Below are 22872 nucleotides of genomic sequence, written 5' to 3'. Positions count from 1 at the left end.
CTTTCATATTTTAAATGTTCAATTAATTATATCCGATTTTTGACAATTGTGTGACCACTAGTATATATAAACACTTGTATATGTACTTCGTGTGTACAGGCAAAGCGCGTGGTGCTATACTTGGCGCGGTCCAGGCCCGAGCGTCTGCTGGACGAGATGATGACGGAGCTGCAAACGGTGGAGACCCTCAACTGCCTTATCGAGCGCACTGAGACCCCGCCCTTCTATAGGCTCACGTCCATGCGGAAGGCGACCTCAGGGCACAGCGACGGCCCCGGCATCGGCTCACAGGTACGCACGGCAATATAAATTCAGATATTCCTTACCGCATGTATGAATTCGATTGTGAACTGTCCTGTGTGTCAATCTAGATCTGACTGTGCCTAAAATTTCATTAATATCTGTTTCTTCATCATCTTTTCAGCCTGTATCTATATACTGTTGGATATATTTGTCTTTCCCAATGTCCAATTCACTATATCCAATCTTCCTCCTTCCCCATCCATCCACTCCCGGACACCTTCACGACACGGACGAACGCGATACTCCATCTACCCGAACTCGGTCTCCACTCCATAACTTTTCTGCCCTATAACACCGTTGACTTGGCCGACATCCCCAACCACTATCGTTTATTTTTTGTTAAAAGAATATCAAACACCAAAACATCTATCCATCGACCCATAGTTATAAAATTACACGTTTATGTTATTGGTAAGAAATGCAACCGGCTTCCACTCCAAAATAATTGTGTAAACCGGGAGGAAATGAGAATCATTGAAATTGGCCGACAATTATAAAGAGGTCTCGTATTATACAAACAAGAAAATGCAGCGTACGTTTAAATTAGTAGCGCTGTGTAAAAGAAATAAAAAGCGCGAGTTAATAGGCAACGAGCGCATTAAGGAAAGAGTAACGACATAGAGTGAAACGGAGAATATTTTTCCCTGTATCCTTCCCCTTTTTACCTTAGTCGCCATATTAAGTAAAAACTGAACCAGATAAACGAATACTGGAAGATTAGAAATGTACAAACGAGGAAACATTGGTAAAAAGAAAAATAAACCATCTACTTGACGGCTCGGTGGTGTAGCGGTTTAGCCACCGCCTCATATTCCGATGATCGCGAGTTCGATTCCTCGTACAGTACAACCATTTGTAGTCATAAGTATGTTTGTTTGTTCAATACATTTTTTTTGTAAATACATACATCATATAAATAAGTTATATGATGTATTTACAAAAAAAATGTAATTAAGTATTTATACCAGTTATATAGTTCCCATAACACACGCTCTGCTTAGTTTGGGTTTAAATTGCACTTGTACATATTGTTTGTATACTTCTACATACACTTGTGCACATTGCAATTGTGTGAATCGTCCAGTGATTATATAATATTAATTGAGCCTACTGTTTTTCTTAACACTAAAACATACTACGTTTTCTAGTAATCATAATAATCATTATTAGAATTAATTATTTGGAGTTTTCTGCGTAGAAAATAATCTATACTCATTTTGCACCCTACCATTGTATTGATAGATTTACAAAGATTGTGAACCCCAGGTTTAGTGACTAATAATATTGCTCAGAGATTTGAATTATTACAAAGGTGTTTCCAGAACATTTAAAATTTTTATATTGACATCGTATAAGGTGCGTAACTGACGGACGCTTCTATTGTTGTGGCCTTAAAATAAAGCCTTGAAATAAGCTCCACGTAGCGTGTTAGACGAAAACATCAGTACTTAAGTCTATATTAGCTTTGCGTTGTATTGTACCTAGCGATTTGGACAGCTTAGATATTCGGTCCAATAACTTTGGACCAACAAATTCACTAATGGCGCAAACAAAATGCAGACATTGTTGTTATCATGAGTTTGTACGTTTCTTTTAGATTAGGTGTTTTCATACTATTGACACCACGCCATTCAGTACCAAGCTAAGCAGAACTTGTGTTATAGGTACTAGACAACTGACTATAAATCTTAATAATATTATAAACGCGAAAGTTGGTGAGTATGGATATTTGTTACTACTACTACTACTACTAAACGGATTTTGATGATACTTTACAGTAATATAGTTTATGCATCAGAATAACACTTAGGCTATGTTTTTATATTGAAACTTAACGCGGGTGAATACGCGGGCACAGCTAGTACATACATAATTTTGTGCCAGTCACAAAGTATTAAATGTGTTTCTTCTGGAACACTTCTCGAGATCAATCTGGAAAATTTCAGAACAAAAGTAAAATAAGTTGTGTTGTCTATATTGACCAACCATCAAAAGTAATAATAAACACGCTTTAATTATATAATAGATTAAATAATAAATATAGTTCTGTGTAATTTTAACACTATATTTTCCAAAGTTATTTTCTTTTTTTCTTAAAAAAGAGCTGGCAACACAAAGCCTAAAGAGTACATTTTCTGCTTAATTTGTGACTAGATAGGGCCGTGTTATTTATACAATGTTATTTATTATCGAGTATCGTGTCGATGTTTTAGTCCGTAAAATGTTAGGGCCAGACCAAAGTTATTTAATTAATCTGAGATTTCCATTTCTACTACATGCCATTATCCCAGATGGATCCCAGATCGTCGCATTTACGTGTACAAAATACATCGATCTCATGAGCCGGCTCGAATTACGTTGGTAGCTAAAGGGTTGAGTTCTCTTGCACATAATCATGGTCGGCCTCCCAACCGCCGCATAACTGACCGTCTACGCCACACGCCAGATTCCTTGCGCGCTTTGATCATTTTCTGGGAAGACGGCGGCAATAACAAGTATTCCAGTCGACTCCAATAATTGAGTTCGACGCCACCAATACGGACATTTGCATGTCTGTTTGTGTTGGAGCATGTTATGCACATTATTTAGGTTTGTTTTTATTTATATAAAAATATTACTGTGTAATAATATGATCCAGTTGTTTACAACAATTGTTGGGATTAGATAGTATTGATTTAGTTCATCGTATGTATAGGAATATTTTTTTATAAATATGGTACCTGTCCATCTATGTCGTAGTTTTAACTAGTTTTATCACTGATGGCAAACAAGCTGACTGACAACCTGATGGTAAGCGGCCATACATGAACTGCACTACGAATATCACGTTATCGTGCCACACCCGACTCATACGTTGCATTGTAGAAGAGTGTCATGCCTCTTGTTCTGCTAATTCACAGCCTAAACTGCACCCTAAATCGGTATACAGCTTTCAAATACAAAGATAGACAAATAAGTTGCATCTTCATGACCCATATAACAAACAAGAATTGTATGTATATAAATTAAGCGCATCACAAAACTCATAAGTAAAATGTAACTGGTATGTTGTTCGTACCTAAATTTATGTGCAATATGTCTTAATTATGTGCTCGTGCAGGACGCTACGGGCCGTGCGGGCGAGCTCGCGCCAGTCGAGAAGGGCACTATACACACTAAGAGGCACAGCGGAGAAGACCCCACCAAGTCCACGTGAGTGTAGCTCTATATATATATATATATACACATCAACAACTGACAACACAGTATTATTATATAAGTATCTACCAAATTGTCTGCAGTCCCCCCATATCAGTGTAACTCAAATACATTACGATCATAAAGAAATTTCGCCACTTAGTAACATTAAATTGTTTCATATAAAGTAAAGTAAAGATACTAAAGCAGTTCATTGATCTCTAATGCTCTTGTCGATGGATGATGTAGATGGGAGTGCTGGTAATTTGGTAATAATCTAAATACTTGTAGACATTGTAATCACACTAAATTTAATTTTAAGTTGTCTTTATTATTGTAACTATTTAGGAATAATTATAATGTATAATAATATTTAACAAGAAATTATAGAATAATTTCCAGTTCAACTATGTAGTCAGTTTGGTCTGCTAAACTACTTTGCAAACTCGATAGATAAGCCGTAATGGATATCGTACATATTATTTAAAAGTATTATCTATAGTTATAAAATTTTAATGGAACAGTTTTAGGTGACATACTAACCTACTACTTAACTAAATACTAAATACTACTTAACCAAAATAGGTTCTCGGTAGGTCTGAGAATAAGTTGTTATAATTTTTTATACCCCTAAGTGATAGGGATGGCCATGCACCAAAATTTTATTTATTGTTCAAAATATTTTTTTTTATGTGACGCAATAAAATATATACACTACTAAATTTTCACCCTTCTACCAACCGTTCTTATTGTTTAATAGCGATATTAATATAAATGGCAAAACAATGTCTGCCGGGTCAGCTAGTAGATTTATACGTTTTTTTAATTCCACTATTATTTGCATGTGTATCCCAAATATTCAATGCGGAAACCTGACCACCGCGCTCCGCAAGGAAGCGTTACACCTGCTCTATTAGTGATTAAATTCTGACCATTACTGGATTTACACACGTGTATTGCCTCAAAAGGACATCATCAAGCAATGAATAGAGCTCGGAAGCCAAGGTTTGATTGTTCGGCCACCAGACTACGACGAAGTGTTTGGTCATTAAAGGACGCCCTAATTGATCGCAAATTGTTAGTGTACCTTAGTCAGCTGAGGTGCTTGACTGTACACATCTGTATAACTCTAGATAGTATTCGTTTATAAATTCCTAGAAAAAGCTTACAAGCATTAATGATGTTGAAATTTATAAATGTATCTAGAATTTTGCTCACTAAGCCAATTAACTGTACTTAGCAATCTATTGAATAAATTAAACCAGTATCGTTTTTACGTTGAAAATATTTCTACGTTCGCTAATTAATGTATTATATATAGATCGATGCCTCTCACCGATTTTATTTATAATTAATGCTCATCTTATAATTATACTTACATCCTCTAGTGAGTATATCGCTAAAGATTCTTCATCGGAATATTAGCGGAGCGGCAATAGGCTGCGGTTAATCTATATAGGGATCATAGTGGATATCGTTTAAGTATTCACTTTACAACGTTCAGACATAATGCTGGCAAAGCATAAATATGCAGTACTCTAATTATTAATCACTTGGTTATTAGTTACATTACTTATATTTATTATTTGATTTTAGTCGTTCCTTCTCAGTAAGGACAGGTACAACGAGATTTGCAATTTTGATAATGTACAGAATATAACAATTCTATTAATATTGATACTATTGTAAAAATAAATATTTTGTGATGTAGTTATATTTAAAACTTTTTTTAGTTATCTCTATCTATTAACATAATACATATATAGCACACTTATTCTGCACTGCGAGGTTTGTTTATTTTTACTTGTGCTGCGCCGCGCCGTGACTTCACATGGGCATGGGCGGACGACTAGTGTGTGCTATGCAAATCATATAGTGAGTAATACAATATATGAAAGTATTTACATACAAATTATCTGGTAAGATTTTTCTAAACGACCTAAAAAACGGCATCAAACTCTGTTTCATGGATAAAGAAGTAGTGAAGACGTAGACAAGTCAAAACGGGGACTTTAATTTATAATATGTATTATATTCGTACATAATATAAAATAAAGGCACCCATCGCGGCTGTATGTATGTTGGTGATAAACTCAAAAACTACTTAACGGATATTCATGCATACATTCATAGTGTTTCTATATATCAAGATTGATTTCTAGGAAAGCTTTTAAGTGTAGAATTCCTTAAGGTATTGTATACATTATTTAAATGGTCATGCTAGCCCGTCGCTTGAATATTATGTCTAAATTATATCAGTAGATGCTACAATCGAGGATTACAGTACGTTACATACGTACTGTAATCCTCGATTGTAGTCCCTGCTAGGACGGTCAAAAAGCAGTAATCCTTTGCAAGTGTACTGCTGATAATGGAATTTTAGTACCCACCGTCAGCCGTCCGCCGGCGGGGCGCACACACACAATGAACTGAATTGTACACATTTTTCATGTCTATCCAAGCGTTTACATTCACAAACATCACCCTTTGCAATCCTAAAGCAATAACGACGGGCATCCTACTTACTTTAGCACTTTATAATAATAATAATACCTCTGAACAATTCACACAGCGTCACCGAGCTAAGCAGAGCTTGTGTTTTCGGTACTAAACAACTGATATAAATACTTAAATACATACATATTATTATACATAAAAAACACCCAGACCAATACGAAACGAACAAAATACATATGAATACACATATATGAATCTCGCGCAAAATCGAACCTGTGACCATCAGAAGTAAAGCGGTGTGCTAAACCGCTAGATCACCGAGCCCGTCAAATTTAAGAGCTTTATTTTAAAACTTCATTCAGATTATGCATTTCAACCGTAGTTTTTAAAAAGCTATTTCAAAGGATTATGCACTAGTGCACCTGAATTTAATTTTATATTTTTGAACTATATGTTAATTTTTATATCAGTTATTAATTCAAAATACAATTTTAAATATTTTGACTTAATTTGTATATAATGTAATTTTAATATACTGTTTTCTTAACTAATACTTATGAAATTAGTTGTATATCTATATGATTCGATTTTAATTATAACTTGTTAAATAATCGAAACGCCGAACCAGAAAATGCACAAAAAATTTACAAAATGAGGGTAATAAGGTTTTCAAAGTAATGCCAATAGAGCAAAATGACAAGGACAAGGACCTTTGTTCAGAAAACAAGTACTGAAGAATACCTACATCGTAATTTTATTACGCACACACACTCCTCTTAACGACTAATATGAATTTACCTAATACGCATTAGATATATTAACTATGTTATTGGAAGTGCAAACAAGCTGACGGCCCACCTGATGGTAAGCGTAACTGTCGCCTATATATAAATAAACAGTTCTAAGACACTAGAGGAATAAGATGTCATGTCTCTTATCATATAATATCACTGTGTAATCTGCATCCTACGCCTTGGGTACCTCAATCTTATAGTCGATCCCCCGTCCAATTCAAACGGGCATCAAAATTACGACTGCCTAAGCCGAGGTTCGAACACCTAGCAGTGCCCACAGACTAAAGTCATACTCGTCAAGCGGAAATTGGCCTTCAACCGCAGCACAAGTCCTTCTGAAGGTTTGGAATGCAATCTGCACTCGCCTTCTATCGTCCAGTGAATCTGTAAAGACAAGCTGCGGCTAACAGTATTAGAGTAGTCCGAAAAAAATCTCATCTTGCTTGTTGTATATTTCTACAATAAGTAAAATAAGATTGACGCGGACATCTTTTTACAGTCTGCATGTAGTATATTAATATTATTCTGGTAACATAATTGTAAGTTTTAGAGTATATTTTTTTTGTTAAGAGAATATCATATTTGGACATTACATATTTTTAATACACTAGACTAAAGCTGACCTACACAATAGTATGATAGATATATGTAATTGTTTGTCTACGTGCAGTCACGTGGCGATTGTATGATGGTGGAGAGAAGTGACAAGGGCAGCCGATACATCACGCACTGGTAGGCTTAATGGGTGCGCCTAAGTGATTGCCGAGTCACCCTCGCCTCGCGCAAACATCCCAGCTCGTGTCCTCCATCTTGGATCGGACACCCAACTACACGTATTACCGTTACCTGTTTGTTAGGCGTTAACATTTTTACACTTCATCTCATTGTATATTTCGATTATGCGCCTTTCAGCACCTATTGATGACCTATATTTTTATATATTTGGCATCAAGATTTGTACGGAGTATCACTTTGTATATAGCTCTTAGCATTTTCTATTTGAAGACCTATTGGTTAATTATAATTATCAGTGTCAGTAGTGACAGTATACATTTATTTATTACTAGCTTTTACCGGTCGCATCTCGTTTTTTAAATAAAAAATATCCTATGTTCATTTCGTGAATACCTCCAAGAACACACTTTCATATTGATCGGTTCAGTAGTTTTGAGTGAATGCGTAACAAATATCATTACTTTCACATTTATAATATTATTAAGGATTGTTATTTGTTGTAATTGCTTTTAATATGCATATGAGATCATATATTTGAAATTGACTAAAAACAATTTCTTTAATAAAGCAAAAGTAATCATAAAAAAATATGACTTATTTAAACACTAGAAACTTTATACAAAACCCCAATATGTAAAATAAATAATTTAATAAAGACATACTTCGAATGAAATCTTGTGACAAGAAACTAATTAGAAATCTGCAGATTACTAATCTAGTATTGATTATTTAATTGAATATTGCAAGACAGTATGCTTAATTGCACCATCGTGCTATAAAAAACATTAAATTGAACTGTAGAAAAAGTTTTCACGTAATACATTCACATCAGGCATGTTAGGGAGCTCCGTAACCGAATTCGAAATAAAAGTTTCGGATAATATCGGACAGGGACGGAGCCTAATTGAGGTTTGTTATGTAACCATTTTATTTGATATTTGTATTTTACTTATGAAATTGTTTAAAATATCCGTAACCGAAATTATCCGAAAATAACGGATAAGCCGAAATAATTTAATATCTGCATCTGTATCCGGTATAATAATCATTCCTATATCCGAAACCTATCCGTATCCGATATTTCATATCCATAACATCCTAATTTGTGAATTAATTCTGTTTCGTTAAACATTTATGAAAAAAATCTATAAAATCAGCATGGATATGAAAATATCGTCAAATACAGAACCATGTACTCGGTTTAATTCAGAATATATTTTTCGACAGGTTAATACATGATAATAAGACATTCATATTTTAAGTAAATTATAACCAGCTTACTATTCGTGTTTCTCTATAATCCAAAGTAGCAACAAATTCAACCACACCGTTATAATACGAACCTAAATAAATAAGCGGTATGTAATCATTTTCCACACGATCCAGGAGACGAATAAGCATCCCTCGCACACAGCTTCTAGTCGCCATGGGAACGAATACCTATCTCAGATCTCCGATCAAAGCCCGTCTCGCTTTGGTGAATACAGATTTTACTAGCAAAAGGAAAACGTTGTAACTCAACAATCAGTTTACAGTCACTAATCCCATTAATCGATATCTATACTTCATACTCGTATTGTAAATGCAAATATTCTCTATCTGTTTTTATCAAATATCTATATAATTTAAGACTTGGTGCAAATTTCAATAAATACCTTTTCTTGCTTAATCTCATTGAAATTTGATATGTTCATTATATCATGATCTGCCTATGTAGTGATACAATCAATATATCAACAGTATGGGCTATCTTTTATCTCGAAAAACAATCTGAAATGGGAGAAATAGGAGATGTAAGTTTATACGCAATATATATAACGATGGAAATATTTTGTATCCATTTCAACTATGTACTAGAGATGTATAGGGGAGATGCAAACTGATCGAATGTCTCGTGCATTGTTTGACATAGGTATTACTCGGGCGCGGTGAATATTGCATGGTGCAGAAGTTCGGTCGATGATTGATTGACACTTGGATATTCGGTTTTGACTTGTTTTGTATTATTGATCTGTTACATATACCATACACCCTTACAAAAGTAAAGGCTTTTTTTAATACAAAACTAAACTATGAACCACTAATTTGAGAAATTCTAATTGAAGGAATTTTATTTTTCCAGAGTATCGTAGGTTATATATTGTTTTAGTACATGTAAACAAAAATCACAAAGTTATGAGCACCCAAGCAAGCATAACAAGACGAATCAAAGCAAATGCAAAGTTTATTCCCACAACCATCATTTTTATTACTATTTTTAGTTTGCCGTCCATTTCAGCTGAATGCTTCAGTTGAAAGGAACTGCGAAGAAACTCAACTAGTTTATTTTTTATTAATCAGTTTCTAGACTTTATATTTACAGAGGGTAAATACCTATATGCCCTCTGTAACCTGCCCTAAATAAATAATATATATAAATATACATACGTATTTTTATATATATATATATATATATATATACATACAACTCATTTGAAAAGAATAAGAGCTATTCTTCTTAACTCGGAAGCATTCCGAACTGATGGTAGATTTGACATATCATGAGAGTTTGTAATGAATAAAGATATTTTGATCTGTATACTATGTATGTAATGTATGTTCTATGGACATTGTCTTTTATAATGTAATACGGTTTACTATTTAAGTATGACTTCCTTATTTAATTATATATAATTTTTTATTTGTTGATACTTGGAATCCGAATGTCGATTTATATTATAAATATTCTACAAAGTTTAATGATAGAAAGGCAGTAAGTTTTATAGTACTCGATTCTCGCTGCCTCTCGCAAAAGGCCTAGCGTTTAAACAAATATTTACGGCCTCTCAATGAGTAGTCACTTTAGTTAATTAATTGATTTTACTTAAATTGTGTTGACATTTTATAGACACAGTTTTCCTCTTATAAATATTATAAATCAAAATGGATCTGTGCTGAAAAAGTTTACATAAAAAACCAATACGCGAGGGCGTATAAGAGTTAAGGGTTTAGGGAGCGTGTTGATGACACTACTTGTTTATTTATCCAGGCTCGGGTCGGATCTCGTTTAAAGAATAATAAAGATAAAGTTTTATCCCCCAGTTGTAAAATGTTTTACGCGTAGCGTCTAATAACAGGATCGTTTCCGCGAAAAATCTTATCATCCGGTGCTTATACCGCAAGTCATACTGTTTATGTCCAACCCCTCTAGTGATTTCTTTAATATCAGGACTATTCACATGATGCCATCTTCTTCCAAGCTAAGCAGAACTTGTGTTATGCGTACTAGACAACTGATATAACTACACAGATACATTTTTTGTAAGAATACTACAATAATACATACATATTATATGTATATTACACCCAGACAATACAAACATTCGTACTCATTAATGCAAATGTCTGTACTGTGCGAAATCGAACCTGCAACTATTGGAAGTAAAGCGGTGAACCTGTAGACCTCCGAAGCCGTCTTTTGTCTACGATTGTTATCTATATAAATGAAATTGCTGTTTTGCTAAAGTATAGAAACTAGGTATCGTTTATATACTTTAGTGACTCTTTTATTTCATGAAAAATATAATAGGTAGAGACTGCTAAAGATATATGTATCCGAACGTACACGACGAAATTTTAGGCTGCCCCGAATATTACCAAAATTCGGAGTATTTCAGTGTATTCGATGTTCTAGCGGTTTACCACACGGCCTCACTTCCGATGGCGCGTCCACCGGAAATAAAGAGGAAGATTCGAAGGTTCGATTCCTCGCACGGTACTAACATTTGTATACATAACCTGCATTAACCATACACCAGAACCAGCAATAATGAATATATATATATATATATATTACAATAAGCAAAGCAAAATACGTGTGTATTTCAAATATATGGTAGTTCGTGTAATGTTTTCTTTATTGATTTAATGAATAAATTATGCGAAATTTCAAATATTAGTCGTGCACTCCCTTTCTATATGAACTATAATTGTGCGATATATCATACTTTGTCGGTGCAATTTTCGTAAAAAGGGCTACAAGATTTTTGCTTTATGTATTAATATATAGATTCTGTTACAGCAGTACGAAAGCACCGGAGACCCCAGGCTCGAGGTCGCAGTACAAGCGCACTTCCGCATTGCCTTGCAGTACTCCGCCTGCCGACGATGAGTCCACGGCGCCCTCGGACGGCGACGCCACTCCCGTATGTGCACAGTCGCCCACACATACACAACGAAAACGCCATCCTCTCTTATAATAATGTCTTATGAGAATTACAAACAATCTGATAGCACATATGGATAAGCAAAAACAATCGCCTCTATAATCCCCTATATATAATACATGAACAGACCTGTATATCACGCTATCATGTGACACCCGTGATATATACAGCTCGCACGTTTCCATTACATAGGACTATGATATCAGGCCTCATCTGCTGTAATTTAATTCCCTAATATGACTCGAAACTTAATATGTATATACAAAAGAAGAAAATTATATTCGTTAATTGGTTGGAAACACTACTTCATAATAAAACCCATTCCTGCATTAGAGTTAATGTGGAAGACACAATATTCTAGTATATTGAACCTTTCTCGTTTACAATACTATACCTGAAAAAGTACCTGTGTTGTACTATGTAATTATGTATAATATTATCAGTTGTAAAGCAATAAATAAACAAAAGTACCGCCAGTCACCGAAAACCTGTTAAAATTTATATCGAATCAACATAAGCTGACTGCAGACTCTCTCGATATCACTTATATTAAAAATATATATAAGTCTAATAAAAATATCGCTGTTAGATATTGAATCGTGTCTATTATGTCTTGATTTCGCAGAAATTGGGATTATATTTTGATGGCTGCTTATTTATGATGTGGGTTTGAAGTATTTATTGTGAAGACCTGGTCCTGTCTGAAGGGTACGGGTTTAATCTGAAGGCCTCGCTAAGGGTGCAAATCTCGGGCTAAGGCCGTTGCTGTATATTTCAATCCGAGGAGCCTGCTATAGTCTCACGATTTTTATTTTTGTTTGTTATCGATACTTACATCACTGTAGTCTGTTTGTAATAACAATTGACGTACAAAGTTTTTTAATGCCATCTCACGACCTTTTAGTCTAAATTGGGATAAAAAATCATAGGACACGACGCTCTCGTAGATAACAGGTGACTTTGGTTATCATCAGACGGGTTTGTGCCCGGAGTCGGTGACCCCCACGGGTGGTAGCGCGCCAACCACCCCGCTGGAAGCCCGGGTGGACATGCCGCAGCCGAGGCCGCTCCCCATGCCGGAGTATGGCGGGTTCTTCGCGAGACTCACCGAGTACTTACCTGATAGCAACCAGCCCATCTCAGGCTTTCATAGGTACATACAAACCGTTCGGGAACATTCCATAATATTTAAAAAATATATTTTGTATTATTGTTTTATCGATGGATTAATACTTTTAATTATAAATTTCACAAGTATTTATGACAAGTAAAATCTCTGACGAATTTAAACAATAGATGCCTTTATGCGACACGTTCTTTCACGCGATTTAGCGCGGGAAAACCAGCACGTGCAATTGTGATTGATTACATTTTACTCTTTTTGTGTTCATTCTTTCGTGCGTGATTGCACGAATATTTCATGTCATTTCATTTTTAAAAGAAATATTTTTATTCTACTATAAATTAACAATAACTGTATAATTATGTGTTTGCCCCATTGTTAGATATTCACCATTTTGCTGTAATAATTAATTATTATAATAGGCGTTAAAACACGCACGATAGAAGGATGCAGGAATACCCGATCTTTGCGCGTGAAAAAGAGTACGTGTAAAGGCAGCTCTTTTTACTTAATTTAAAATGAATTTAATACCCTTTAAGTATTATGTGCATTAGCATGTGTAAAATAATTGACGTTTTGAGGAATGAGGTATGAGGACAGGTACTATACATCGTATATAGATTAATCATAACCGGTTAATTTGCCTACGTCTACATAAAATATGTGCCAGGTGTAACGTGGCGGTAATGCTGCTATGCGACGTGGTGCTGGACGGCGTGGAGATTGACTGGTCCATACACGTGCCGTTGATGCTGCACATCGTCTTTTTAGGAATGGACCACACCAGGTAAACTTAACAGCAAACGTTTAGACAAACAATGACAAAATGTTTTATTATTCTTGAAATCATCCGTAGTAGTTGTGATCAGATGCTGAGAGGACTACTGAAACTAAGATTATATGCATAAAACAACAGCAAATCTAGTACCAAGCTAAGCAGAAATGATATTATATAAATTATTTATTTATTATTTTGTTTGTAAATACATACGACATATACATAGAAAACACCCGGACCGATACAAATAATCATACTCATGAATACAAATACATATTTGCGAGTAGACAACCTCGACCATCGGCTATACTGCTTGATCATCGACGCCGTCTATGACATAAAATAAACATTATTGCCATATATGTATGAAAGGCAATGAAACATTAAAATATTGTCACCTTATATTATAACGTCGTCCGTTAACAATGGTTGGCATCATGCTTCTTAGATGGATAGTGCACCAGCACTGTCGCCAGCTGCTGTTGAACCTATTAGTGGCGGTGGCCGCCCACCACGACCATCTGACGGTGGCGCGAGTACTGCTCGCCAGCAGGTCCGCGCTGCTCGGACTGGGAATACCACCACCACACCTGCCTCTGGTGCAGCACAACTTCACAGGTATGTACCTACATCTATTGCTACACATCTAGAGGCTACGGTACATTGCAATGTCTTCAGTCTATGTCCATGTATGATTGGTTAAGTTGATGAAATGAAACGTTGCTTGAAAGATAATATGTGTATAGTATGCGATAGATAGAAAGGAAGTGGCAAAACAAAAGAAAGCAGATCGATAAATAAATGGAAGATTGCAGACATAAGTCAAAGCTAAAATGGTCTAATTATGATTTTTTATTTTTATTAGATATAGTACTGTGAAATTGTTTATCATGTTTAACGTGAATATTTAAATGATGACGCCTGTATATGTAAAAAGAAATTGGGATAAATCTTCGAAATTAGTTTAGTAATGAAAATTAGAAATGGCCTTTATTCTTTTAAAGGTAATTGTGAATTTGTTTTGACTATTTTTATTCATTCAAAATTTAAAAACCACGCTCTTGTTGGTGGAGATCGTGACATACACACGATCTTCACTCATCCTCTTTATATATTGATACACTACTCCAATTCTAATATACATTGAACCAATTAAAAATAATAGAATCATTATGGAATCAAGTTTTCACCTTTCCGCGTTTCAACAACGTACAGCAATGTTTGCTTAAATAACTTTGTTGTTGCTTCTGAACATCGTAAGTTCTAAGAATTCTTTTTAAAATTTTTATATACCAATGTTTAGGATACTTGTCTAATGAAGATATTTTTTATATAAACAGTAAATATTTATCTGTATAATTAGGATTCCTACCTATTTGTTACTGGAGTAGTAACAAATAGGTAGGTTACGATTTTTTATACTTGTTTGTTCTCAGAAATATGATGTTCTGTTGGATTATAATGCTACTTTACCGGCTCATGTACGCTCGAGCGTTCTATTCATTTCGAGGAAGTTCTTTTAATAGTAAACGTAGAACTCAAAGCAAAGAAATATATCGATAGGAAAAACTAGTTACAAGAAATGTGCTCAATAATGTCTAATTCCGGAAAATGTTACATTTGTATTTGAGTACAAAAATTTAGCAAATTATTCATAATACTATGCTGTTGAGTGAACACGTATATCATTAATATATTTTAATATAATATTTACGAATAATATAATGGAATTACATAGTGTTATTTTTTCTATTTAATTAATAATGTTTATGTAATATGACTTAATTTAATGGTAATAATAATTCTATAAGTATGTAGGTTTTATTTTAGTTTCACTATTATTATACCTAGTATATTTTATGGTCTGGCCGGATTATTATAACAAATAGTTTATACAAAAAGTTTACTTTATACAAGTAACTTCAAATATTTATTCTGTCTTCATTGTTATCGATATAATTGCAATACATAAGAGAATTGTACGTCACATGATGTGATGTACACATGCTTACGCACTTCAACGTACACCAGCACGCAATTGTGTTCGCACGCACACGCATTCACATGCACTCAAACGCACTCACACACGTTACTGATACTAACTGTACCACTACTATATTGCTTTTTATATATATGTATGAGACTACAGAATAGGATATTTGCTCTAACGAAAAATTACTGAACAGTCTGAGTCTTTCCATGTGTCACCAAGTAACTTGTTTCTAAGAAGTGCTTTGGTTGAACTCTGAATTAAGGTAGTGAAATTACAGAATAAGAGGCATGATATTTTAGTCCTCTGAAAAGGTATTACGAGTATCATATGTCACAACAATGTATATAGTGCTATTCATGTACGTAATTACAAATAAAATAAAAAAGACAGTGACTGAATAAATGTAAAGGCAATTGTAATAATAATATATATAGTATAGAATTACTATTGAAAAAATATAGTGTGATTGTTTTAATAGTAATTCATGTTATTTAAAATAAAATATTATTATTACATATCCAAGTTCTTTTCACTACATAAACCTGACTGACATCTACACGAGATCAATTTTCTATTCCAATTACATAAAAAAACTGTAATAGATTAGTAGACAATACATGCTCTTGTAATGAATAAATAAAATTTCTTTTTTCTTTAAGATTAAATATGCAACAGCAATGTGAGCAATAAATAGATTCAAAATGAAAATTTATAAATAAAAGTAAATCATCATCAACAACTAGACTTAAAATTAGAATATATGTAATGTATATATTTTTTTTATTATTAAATTAGGAACTTTGTCTATTTTTGGTCCGTGTACATAAATTCTATTATAACTGAAAACATATAAGGTGGACAATAAAAAAGTGCCATTAAAACCTAGTAATGATATCATACACCAACCTCGTAGTTACAGACATGGTTTCCGCTAGCACAGTGTGCAACATACTCACATAATTCTTACAAAGTTGTGTAGTTGGACGACAATACTGTTTTCATGAGGTGTCCGACGGTCCGACGTATACATAGGTATACTTATAAATAGAAATCCGAATTATAATCAAACAACGGTTAGTGTTGAACGCCAGACTGGTTCGAAGATTAAAGCAGTGCGATATGATAATTGAACAAAAAGATAAACATTAAACAAAGTAATATACAATCTAAAAGAAATAATGTTCTGCATGCTCCTTCTTGTGCTTTTAAAGGAAATGTTCAGTATGTAGTAAAATCATTTATAATAGGATAATTATTTTAATGGTAACAATCAAGACATTAAGGCATCTCGCCTTACATAGAATTTAGCTTTTTATATTGATTACAGAAAAAAAAATATTTAAAGAGTATCTCAACATAGCTTCCGTAATTAAAATATATATAGCAAAAATATGACATATACAAATAACAGTACCTAAATTACAAAGTAGTAAGCCTATCCATTACCTATACTCGAAATACAAGTTTGATGCTTTACGTGTCCTAAATGTTTTGTCAAAACTTATAGTTTGGTTTCTCAACTGTTAGAAGTGGTAGGTCCCAAGGACTGAAAGCAATGTTTGTAAACACACAGAGCCGGACGCGGCATTCGACAGCCCTCCGACGTGCGGGCACGCGCAGCGTTCGCACGCTCGCTCGCTTAGCTCTGACCCGCAGGTCACGCCTGAAGGTAAACATTAGGCGGCTAGTCTGCTCTGATGACTGCCTAGCTACACTCGCGTATGCCTGTTAACTCAACTCTTATATATGACTAACTATTCTACGCAATGCAATCCACTCACAAATTGAATTGAACACCGCTTGTATGATTTTAATATACGGTTAGGCGCTTTTTGTGCACTATAGTATTTTGTTCTTCTATAGTTCGACCGTAAACTATTATATATGTACAGAGTATAAGCTTGAGCACTAGCTCGATCTGTGTATCAAACAAGAATTGAGCATTGTTTTTCATATTTATTATGCAATGGTTATAGTTTTCTAGAATGATCACTGTCTGAAAAATTTATGCTCCGTATGTATTAATAACTTGGTTGTTATATTGTTATGGGTTTGCCAACCTTAAAACATTTCACCTCTTACAAAGAAGTCAAAATATTACAAAATCTTATCTCAATTTGGAACTTTGTAGATCTATTTTGATAATGATAAGGGCCGAGTACAAAGTTAATTTGTTATACCAGTAAAAAATAGTGCAAAAACTAAAACTTAATGAAATACTAAAATTATAACTAATTTTAGTGTTTTTAAAAACATTATCCATAATTTTTCTTAGGTAAAATCTTGTACAAGTATATTGCGGAAATTTCGTACTAGTATCAGGGTACTACTGTTCGGTTGGCATACCTGTAGCCCTTCTATCTTGTCGTTCATGTCTTCATGCTACTTCTTCTGCTTTTATGTATTTAAGATAATAGTCGAAATTGGTATTGAGATGTAGGGACCTTTTTTTAACAACAGAGCATTTAGTTACTTCTAATTAAACGTCCTAGCGAGCTTTGAAATGTATACTAATTATTATCGAGGGTCTGGAGTGCTTGATTTGATTCTCTGCTTTTTATTGACCTTGAGAGATGAAAGTAAATATTGGAATAGTGTTTCGTCAATGTAATGGTTTTTGTAGGCGAGACAGACAATTATCCATCGCTGCCGGTGATCGTGACCGGCGAAGCAGAAGCCAACGGTGCCCAGGAATCGGAACCAGAGCCGGCGGACTTGCCCGTCGCTGACGTCATTAAGTCTCTAGTACACTTCCTAGCCAACAGACCAACACACATGCCGCTCTGGCAGTACGAAGATATCACCGCTAAAGGTAGGCATGTAGTACTGTAATGATGTACCTTGCCATATCTTATTTTTATAATTATAATATTTAGTTTGGAAAAGCTTAACATTCATCCTACTAAAGCATATTTGTTACAAAAAGCCACAATCCAGAACTCTCCCACACTTGGCTAAGGTCTGGGTATATTACCTTGTTTAATAAGAATAAAAGAAAACAAAAGAGTAGTAGTAGTAAGTTGGGTAAACGAAGGAAGTACCGAGTGGATCATAGATTTATTTTAGTAATGATAATACTACAAACTTTATATTTACAACATTTTAAATGTGTATCAAAATATTATTCATTTTGGATAATATTTACCTTATGACTAAATAAATATGTTACCTAAAGTTTTGTGTGCAAGCCTCCAGGCAAAGCTTCAAATAAGCGAATGCTAACAAAGCCTGGATGTATATTAAGAGTATACTAATTTAAACTGTATATTCAAAGTTAATACAAATATTTGCATTTTACCGTTTAAATAGCACAATTCTCATGCAGAAAGTGTAGTACTGTGAGTGGACATGTTTATACAACATCTCAGGCAGATACAAATTTGTATGTAATGATGCAGTTATATATGTGCTTTGTAAGAGGAAATTCACGAGTAACGCAATAATGATGCTGAAATTTTGTTTACCTTACTGGCATAGGGTTTTTTTATTTATTTAGCGGCTCAACTGATGGTAATTAATTGCCGCCGCCTATGACAACCTACAACACCTGAGGAACGGCAACTGTGGTCTTTTAATAGAGTATAACCTCGTTTCTTGAAGGTTTCAATATCGTGTCGGTTTCGAAATTTCGTCGAGAGGTTTCCTGGAATATCGCTAATCTGCTCCGGAATGAAATATTTTTATAATTATAACAAGAATGGCAAACAAAGTATGTTTGCCATTCTTATTATAGCTATATACATCGATACTAATAGTAACAGGCAACTGTCGCCTAAATACATATATAATGTATATTATTCTTACCTTATACGCAAAAATATACAATTATACATACAATTATATGTATTCATATTGGGTTTAAATTAGTGGTTTTTCATTAAACTGGTAGTACATTGAATTTATTTACCCATGTGTGATTCTAAGGACATGATTTATCTGTATGCCTATTCACATACATGCCCAAGACGTCTTTTATGCATTGTCATTATTAAAATGTTCGATTTCCCAGCTTATTTTAATAATATTTCTCTGTAGTACAAGTTGTTCGAAAAATAAAATAAATGTATGAAATACAAAAAAAGCAGCAGTTAATTTATTTAATTCGAAAGCTTGAGGTTCTGACAGTTTGTCATCGGGGCAGAGTACCTACTATCTCTCACCTGCTTCTCCGCCTACATGTGATACTATGTGTTGACATAGATTAAGAAAAAGCTCGTTTTTCATTTTTTACAGAATTTATTACTATTTAAAAATTCCAGAAACGTCTCGACTTATACGTCAATGTCTAATTTCGCTGTCTTCGGCGACTCGAGAAATCTCGAGCCTACCTAAGCATACCCTAATTGCCATTCCGTAGGGCTATGGTGTAATCCCTTCGTACTCTCCTGTCCGCCGGGTGCCAGATTATGGTGTCTCTTACTAGGTGTTATGTACCCACAGTGTGGACTCTACGCAGCTGCCAGCAGATGTCGACGCTGGTGCGTCACGTGTTACGCGTTTTCCGCGAGTCACTCCCACAGGCCCTCATCTCAGAGCGGTGGGCGCAAACTGCGCTACAGCTGGGCCTCTCGTGCCCTTCCAGGCACTACGCAGGACGATCCCTCCAGGTACACGTCTCGACTACATAGGAATGTAGGCAGCAGACAACTTTAACATGTAGTATACATAACGTTCCTGGGTTCCTCATAGGGTCCTGAAACAATAATAGAAAAGTAACATATAATACTAATAAAACAGCCAGTGGTCAATCATACATTTAGAGTAAATGTATGATTGACCACTGGCATTATTATGGCAGTATTAGTAAAATAGTTACTATGCTAAGAAATATGAAAATATATAAATGACTATTCAAACGTGCTTATATTAAGTTTATTTGAATAATGATTATTTCTATTACTAGACAACTGATAGAAATGTTCTTAAATCATTATTATTAGTCAATACTAATCCTTATCAATTAATACAAAAATGTAACAGCTGATTAACTGTGTGGGCAGGTGTTCAGGTTCATCGGTGTGGCTATGACCGGTCGCATGGTGTCCGACATACTGTCGCGGCTGGTGGAGACTGTCGCCGAACAAGGCGAGGACATGCAGGGCTATGTCACCGAACTGCTCCTCACCCTCGAGGCGGCCGTGGACTCGCTCGAATCCAACTTCAGGCCCCTGGACTACATGCGGGACATATTCAAGTCAACGCCCAACTTAAACAATAAAGATGGCGGGCCGCAGGTCAACAGCGGCGGATTCGCGGCCGGTCAGTGACTTTTTCATTCTCAATTTCCCTGAAATTGTCTTTTATCTGTCATGCAAGTTTGAATCTTAATGTATTGACAATAATTTTGAAATTTTATAGATTTGAATTCTTATCGACGAAACTCATAAAGCTACGTACTCGACGATATGATATGACATTACACATTCAGACGATATTGCTGAATTGCAATATAGTCAGTAGTATGTTATGAGAATTTCAATATATTTCAATATAGGTACATTTCTGCATTGTCATTTCAATTCGACATGAGATACCTAATATTTTCAAATATTAAAATATTGTTTTATTATTTTTTTTAGCTTTTTTACTTAAGTTCTTGTCTACACAACAAAATATACAATAATATACAAATGTTATAATCCCGGACGTGCGTGGGGACTGCAACACTCAGATATATTTCATAGTATTTCAGTATTGATTTATTCTTTCTTTCTTTTTTCGTAATTTTTTTTTATTTTGTATAATAGAAACATGTATTTTTGTTAAATACCTATAATTACTGTCAGCAACGTAATAAATTGTCGTTGATAGTGTTCAGCAGTACACTTGGATTGTTATATATTTATTTATAATATAATAATTTATTATTGATATATCTTTAAATTTATATATGTACTTGTTTTCGTACAGCGTAAAAAAATATCAATAAAAAACAAAAAAGGCTTTACATATGTATCTTGTCTATTTCAGTTCACACCAAAATATTGCAAATAAACTATATTTGCATCTCTATCGAAACTGAAAAATTTGTATATCTGTACATGTACGCTGACTGTGGTTTGCAATCCTACATTCCGCTTTAAAATACCGCGTTCCAACTATTTCCCGCATGTCGATGCGACCTGTGGAATGTCTGCATTTGTGCGGCATATCCATCCCGTCCAGGAATTTTATCTGATCTAAATGCGGTCTGCTCTGCAATGTATTTGAGCAGGCATTTAATGTTTGTTTCATACTAGTCTGATCACAAACAGACATGTAAATTCTCTAATTATATATTCGTCTATTTTGTTACTATGAGTACGATGCAGCTAATCTATATATATGCTTAATGTTACTATTGATACTCTCTGTACATGTAAATTCATTATATTATTAAATATTATACGAGCATTAGCGTCATTATTTTTGTATATAAATATATGACTATTTCAACTTTATCCCATCTTAATTGGGGTCAGCTTTCCTAATCATCATTTGGTTTACATTTACAACTGAAAAATGTTTTTTGAGGTGGCTATCCACGATTCTTTTGTTCAAGATTGATGTTTAGCACTTATAATTTGTATATATATAATACATAAATATATATTATACTAGCTGTGCCCGCTGTTTCGTTCGCGTTAAATTCCAATATATAAATTTCAATAAGAAATAGAGCCTATGTGTTATTCTAATACCTAAGCTATATTACTGTAAATTTTCATCAAAATCCATTCAGTAGTTTTTGCGGGAAAGAGTAACATACATCCATACTTACAAACTTTCGTGTTTTTAATATTTACTTTTGTCTTTTTGTTTGATTGTTTAATATTACATATGTATTTTTTTAATAATACATATATAAATGGTGTGTATATACACCTGTAGGCAAGCGGTCTCCGGGCGTTTGCGGCGGCTGCGTGAGCAACCACACACGCAGCACCAGCTACTCTGTGACGTACTGCATGCGGAAAACCAACGTGACCTCCTCAGCAGACAAGCACCAGCACCAACACGGTCGGTACACACACATCTGTCGTACACACCTACATAGACTAGACTAGTTGTTATGACTCAAACATGTTGCAAATATTGTATAGCAATCTAATATATAATTTTAATAGATATATACATATATATATATTATTATTTTATTATGAAATGAAATTTCAATGTCATACATGCAGACGACCCAAGTGATAGTGATGTATACTAGCTGATCCGGCTAAAGTTATTTGGCCATATAAATCAATATCGCTATTAAAAAAATAGGCGTTGATAATAAGTAGTAATAGTTGAAAGAGTGAAAAATTACTGTTTATCCT

General features: G+C 34.3%; 1 protein-coding gene across 1 annotated transcript in view; it reads left to right on the top strand.

Moving 5' to 3' along the window:
- LOC131853039 (protein furry) overlaps nucleotides 1–22872 on the top strand; it is a 161028-nt gene that overhangs the window by 109901 nt on the left and 28255 nt on the right. Inside the window, exons 32-42 of the mRNA XM_059203831.1 lie at nucleotides 100–291; nucleotides 3404–3495; nucleotides 11527–11650; nucleotides 12646–12824; nucleotides 13465–13581; nucleotides 14021–14190; nucleotides 17139–17234; nucleotides 18189–18377; nucleotides 20006–20172; nucleotides 20566–20824; nucleotides 22436–22564. Coding sequence (XP_059059814.1) covers nucleotides 100–291; nucleotides 3404–3495; nucleotides 11527–11650; nucleotides 12646–12824; nucleotides 13465–13581; nucleotides 14021–14190; nucleotides 17139–17234; nucleotides 18189–18377; nucleotides 20006–20172; nucleotides 20566–20824; nucleotides 22436–22564 — 1714 coding nt within the window. The remainder of the gene's footprint in view (nucleotides 1–99; nucleotides 292–3403; nucleotides 3496–11526; nucleotides 11651–12645; nucleotides 12825–13464; nucleotides 13582–14020; nucleotides 14191–17138; nucleotides 17235–18188; nucleotides 18378–20005; nucleotides 20173–20565; nucleotides 20825–22435; nucleotides 22565–22872) is intronic.

This window comes from Achroia grisella, unplaced genomic scaffold, assembly GCF_030625045.1.
Source record: "Achroia grisella isolate CSIRO2021 unplaced genomic scaffold, CSIRO_AGI_Agris_v1 utg874, whole genome shotgun sequence".
Lineage (NCBI taxonomy): Eukaryota > Metazoa > Arthropoda > Insecta > Lepidoptera > Pyralidae > Achroia > Achroia grisella.
The sequence above is the reverse complement of the archived record's forward strand: the minus strand, read 5'-3'. Positions and strand labels throughout refer to the sequence as shown.